The 5,026-nt window shown below is 38.0% G+C and overlaps 1 protein-coding gene across 1 annotated transcript; it reads right to left on the bottom strand.

The window, feature by feature from the left end:
- Positions 1 to 1,030: 1,030 nt before the first annotated feature.
- LOC122088255 (L-type lectin-domain containing receptor kinase SIT2-like) lies at positions 1,031 to 2,852 on the bottom strand. The gene has a single exon (XM_042657452.1). The coding sequence runs from the start codon at positions 2,727 to 2,729 to the stop codon at positions 1,113 to 1,115; it is 1,617 nt and encodes a 538-aa protein (XP_042513386.1). The 5' UTR covers positions 2,730 to 2,852; the 3' UTR covers positions 1,031 to 1,112.
- Between the last annotated feature and the right edge of the window lie 2,174 nt (positions 2,853 to 5,026).

Here is a 5,026-nt window from a genome sequence, read left to right as displayed (position 1 = left end):
TGAACCCAAGTGTGGAAGTCAAAAACACCCCAAGTTCAAATTTTTTCTTTGGAAAATTTTAAAGAATGGTCTCCACACTAAGGCCAATCAACAGAAGATTATGGTGACTGATGACTTATGCCTTTTTTGTCAAGGATTGTCCCAACCAAGGCGATTAGAGATCGTGGCCGGGCACCATTTGGACTGACTGTGAAGAGATAATTAGTATGTTGCACGAGGGAGAAGAAGAATGGCCTTGGGAACTTTTCCCATTTTGTTAGATATTAGAAATATATTGAAACAAATTAAGTGTTTTAAAATAATTATTAAAAAAAATTATTAAAACAAAAACAGAAATACGGTTGAAGCAGCGCCTTTTGGCAAAAAGGCATCGACACAACGTGTTGTTTAGGTTGGTAACACGAAAATTGGTTTCAACCGTCGATTGTGTGTTAGATGAATCTTGACCGTTGATGAAATTCAATTTTCCTGACTTCTCCAAGAAAATAAAATTGAATAAGCTGGTCTTTGTCTAGTATGACCATAATGACCCTTGTACCCTGCCCCTTCGCCCCTCCCCAGAAAATAATAATAATGATAATAGTATCTCCTCTATTTTGCATTATCATTAGCGGTATAAAAATTATGTTGTCTTTCAACATCCTAATAATATATGGGAAAAGATTAGGTATGCCGCCGATATCAAGTATGGTAGCATCCATTGTGTCTATCTCTTTTTTCCCTTTTTCTAAAATGATCCTCATATCCTTCCTGAATGATACACCATCATGTGATCCTATTGGTTCCATCTGCTAGCATATTTGATATCGACGACATACCTATTTTTTTTTTTAACAACAAATGTATAGATCACATTCAAGGTGTATGTCAAAAGCTAGCTAGTTCTTACCAAATTAACAGTAAAAATAAAAGAAACCAAGGGTAGAAATAGACTTAATTGCTAATTAACTTAACAGACCATTTTCTATTGCCATAAACTTAACACCTAGGCCATATACTAATAAATCAAGAGAAATTATTAAAGCTTACAGTTGAACTTCTTGGGACCGATGAGCTTCCCTTGGTCATGTGATAAAGAAAGAAAAGCCCTACGTTCCTATAGACTACATTCATCAGGTGCCTATGCTTTGATACAAAGATGATAACTCTGGTAGAGGAACCTCTCCTTCCAAATATCGTACTACTTGTCGCATGCATGGCCTTGCAGTTGGAACAGATTGTGAACACAGTAAACCAAGTTTCAAAACCAGCTCCATTTCATCCGCTTTATAATTAAGTCCCAATTTGGGATCCACAGTTTGAAGTATGGAACCCTTACTCCAACTTGAGATCACCCATTCAACCAACACCACACACTTTTCAGATGCTTCTGGTTCTATGGGCCTCCTACCACAAGCAACTTCAAGCAAAAAAGCCCCAAATGCAAACACATCCACACTAGGGTTTGCTTTGCCAGTTCCAGAGATTAGTTCAGGAGCAAGATAACCAAGTGTCCCAACTACATGTGTGGTTTGAGGGTCAGTTCCATGATCATATAATCTTGCAAGCCCAAAATCTCCTAAGCTTCCATTTAGCTCCTTATCTAATAACACATTACTGGACTTTACATCCCTATGAACCACAAGCTGTTCCCATTCTTCATGCAAATATAACAATGCAGACGCGACGCTTTTGATGATTCGAAATCTTAGAAACCAACTGATCATCGTCGTCTCTGTTGTTGTTTGATTGAAGAGGAATTTGTCTAGACTCCCGTTGGGCATGAAATCATAGACCAGAAGAAGCTCTCCCTTATGCCGTCTACAGTAACCCAGGAGTCTAACTATGTTCCTATGCCTCAATTTACCGATGCTGACGATCTCAGCAATGAATTCTCTCTCCCCTTGTCTAGAATTATGGGAGACTCTCTTCACTGCAACTTGTGTCTTGGATTTTGGTAGTACACCTTTATAAACCCTACCAAAGCCACCAGTTCCAAGAAGCTCCTGATCCTTGAACCCCTTGGTGGCTATGTAGAGATCTTTATATTTGAACCTGTGAGGTTTATAATCAAGTTCCCAATCCTCAAGCACTTCAGCAAACTTTTTCTTCCTTTTCACTATAAAGTGGATAATGAAGATGGAGATGAACACTAAAGTAGAAGCACCTATCACCGAAAATGTAACCTTAAAAAGTCTAGTGTTATGTTTCTTTGGATGAGGAAGCTTAGGAAGTTGGGAGAGAGTGAGTTCTCTTGCTTCACCCCCATTCATTTTAAAACTCCATCCCAAAACATAACGGGGTACTGGGAAGGAATATGTAGCTGAGGAGAAGCCCACAAACATGGAATCCATAATGATCTGAGAAAGATCAATTTTCAATGACAAGAGTGGGATCTTTGGTTTAGGGACATTAATAGGAGCTAAAGTCACATTAAGCTTCTTCTCTCCACCATAATATTCCACCCAGAGTTGCAAGGGTTGTCCACCTACGAGGCTCAAGTTAACATACCTATTCTCTTCATCACTAAAATAAGATGCAGGTGCAGACTCAACAGATTTCAAGTCATTGATATCGATACCGACGTGGTTTCCATCGATGTCGTTGAACTCCTGGTTTTGTTTGCAATCGAGCTCGATTGCGATTATATGGTTGGAGGGTTTGCCAATATTGGTTGAGTTGAAGAGGCCAAGATAATGGGCATGGAAAGCACCGGGGAGCTCTCTTGTGGGTGCTATCACGAATGCCATTCCAATTCCACCATATAATCTGATCAACTCCCAAGAGGCAAAGGCAAATACAAAAGTAGTAGAGAAGGATAAAGCATGACCTGTGGATGAATTCCTCAAGTTAAGTGGATGGGGGAAGAAAGCATGACCCAACTGTTGAGCAGTGTTGTTTACCAACATAAGGAGACCATTGTCTGAAAGCTGTGCGAAGCCATTCAAGCTCATGTTAACACCTCGAAATCCATTGTAGGTGAATTCTACATTTTCTTCTTGTTGTGATGCTACAAATCTCCCAAGGAGAATTAACCAGTACACTACCAACATGAGGAACATTTTGTCCATCTTTTTCATCTTTCTTTCTTCATTCTACTAAGAATGGCATTTCATTCATTCATTTTTTCAGTCCCTGTGCCCCTTAGAGACATTTTCAAGATTATTGTGAAAGTGATTTAGGTTGGGTGTGGCATAGTCATCTGGGGCAGGTGTGGAACTGGTGGTCATTTCATTGGGGCATTAATGTTAGGTCCTTGGTCTCTTCCTATGCATGAGTCTTTTGTCTCCTAGCCTAGACCCTTAAAAAGAGTCAATTTGGACTGTTCTTTCTTTGCTGTTGCAACTTTGATTCTCCTTTCGAATTGTGAGTACTGATTTATGTTGTTGCTTCTTTTTCTTTTCTACGAATAAAAGATTTCTATCTAAAAAAAAAAAAAAAATACAAAGAAAGAAAGAGGTTATTTGACACCTTGATTGTCACCTATCTATTAAAAGCCATATGACCTTGCATTACTCTTTTTCAGAATTTTCATTTCGTAAAGTAAAGGAAAACTCGCCTAAATGGTAACGTGGTTCCTACGTCAAAATATATAGTGGGACGAAATGATCAACCCAATCTTCATGAAAGACAGAAATTCTACCCTTGATACTTTCATGTGTCTCCCATTGGCCCCATGCTGGCATAGGGTATATGTTGTCTTTCAAATAACCCTCTCCCAAAAGTTAAAATTTGAGTTTCAGTACGGTGGTTTTTCATTTTATATCATATAATATTTAAAGATGGATCCTCAGCTGTATCTGGTATAGAGTCTATGTTGTCTTTCAAGTGGCGTGTTTGATCTAATGGTTAGGTATGAATATTGTGAGCATAGTTCTCGCCCCCCCTCCCCCCAACCTTGCACATGTAGGAGGCACGTGCATCGATTACACCTAAGTTGTATTTACTATTTGGACCGATTTTTCCCACACCTGAGTTTCGGTGGTGATATTTTTTACCATTCGCAAATGGGATAAACATTGACGACCATTGATGGCTGTCCTTTTACTTTCTAGAGTGGTGAAGGAAAGCTTTCTTCTATTTTATTCCAAATTAGACATTGGAAAGTGATACTAAGGTATCTCTCTCATGTTTTAATCTCCACTTCATTTCGTAGTAAGAGAATCGAAAGGATTAGAGGGTATCCAAAGCATCATTCAAAGCATTTGAGTTTAAAGTACATTTATTAGAACTAGCAAGACTGTATGGTTTGATTGATTGGATGCGATCTTCAATTCTTTTTGTTGGTAGAAGATCTTCAATTCTCTAATCGTATGGATTTTGTGAATCTAGACAACCTAATGGTCAAAGGACTTGACCTGAGATCGCTAGATCCAATATGGGATTTACTTGTGAATTAGGTCACAATGGCGTGTTGACCCTTCAAGATGGAGTCTTCTTTAAAGACAATTGAGGAGTACTGTCATATTCCAATAGGATAAACCATACGCTTGCAAATTAGAAATTCTATTAAGGGTGCCAATTTTGAATCAAAACTAGAAATAAAAAATTGAAATCGACCATTTAAAATCAAACTGAAATGATCAGTTCCGTTTTGATTTCAAAATCTGGAATTTTTTTGCCCATATGTCTTTTGATGTTTTAATCAATAAAAAAAGTGCTGCCGTATTACTTTTCAATATTTAAAAAAAAAATTGATGGATTATGATCCTAAATAAGAGGGTTTTTTGTTGGTAAAAATATAAAATTTTAGCTCAAACACTTAAAATAGGATCCAAATCAAATACAAACCGGATCAAAACTGAACAGAGAATCAATTGTGGAAATCAAACTTGACAGTGAAATACGGTACAATTTTGATTTTCAATGCATTTCATGTGGTTCCTATTGTGCCATAGAATTTAGTTCAACATCGGCTGTGTCTTGACCATAGAATGTTCAAAGTCTTGCAATGAACATAGCCAGAGCAGACAACATCTTGACATGTGGGGCCCGTCATGGACTATGGCACTGTAGTTCCCACAAAAAAATTCCACCCCATTTTCCT

The sequence above is a fragment of the Macadamia integrifolia genome, chromosome 9 (genome assembly GCF_013358625.1).
Source record: "Macadamia integrifolia cultivar HAES 741 chromosome 9, SCU_Mint_v3, whole genome shotgun sequence".
Classification (NCBI taxonomy): Eukaryota; Viridiplantae; Streptophyta; class Magnoliopsida; order Proteales; family Proteaceae; genus Macadamia; species Macadamia integrifolia.
Note: the sequence above shows the minus strand (reverse complement) of the source record. Positions and strands in the feature narration are given on the sequence as shown.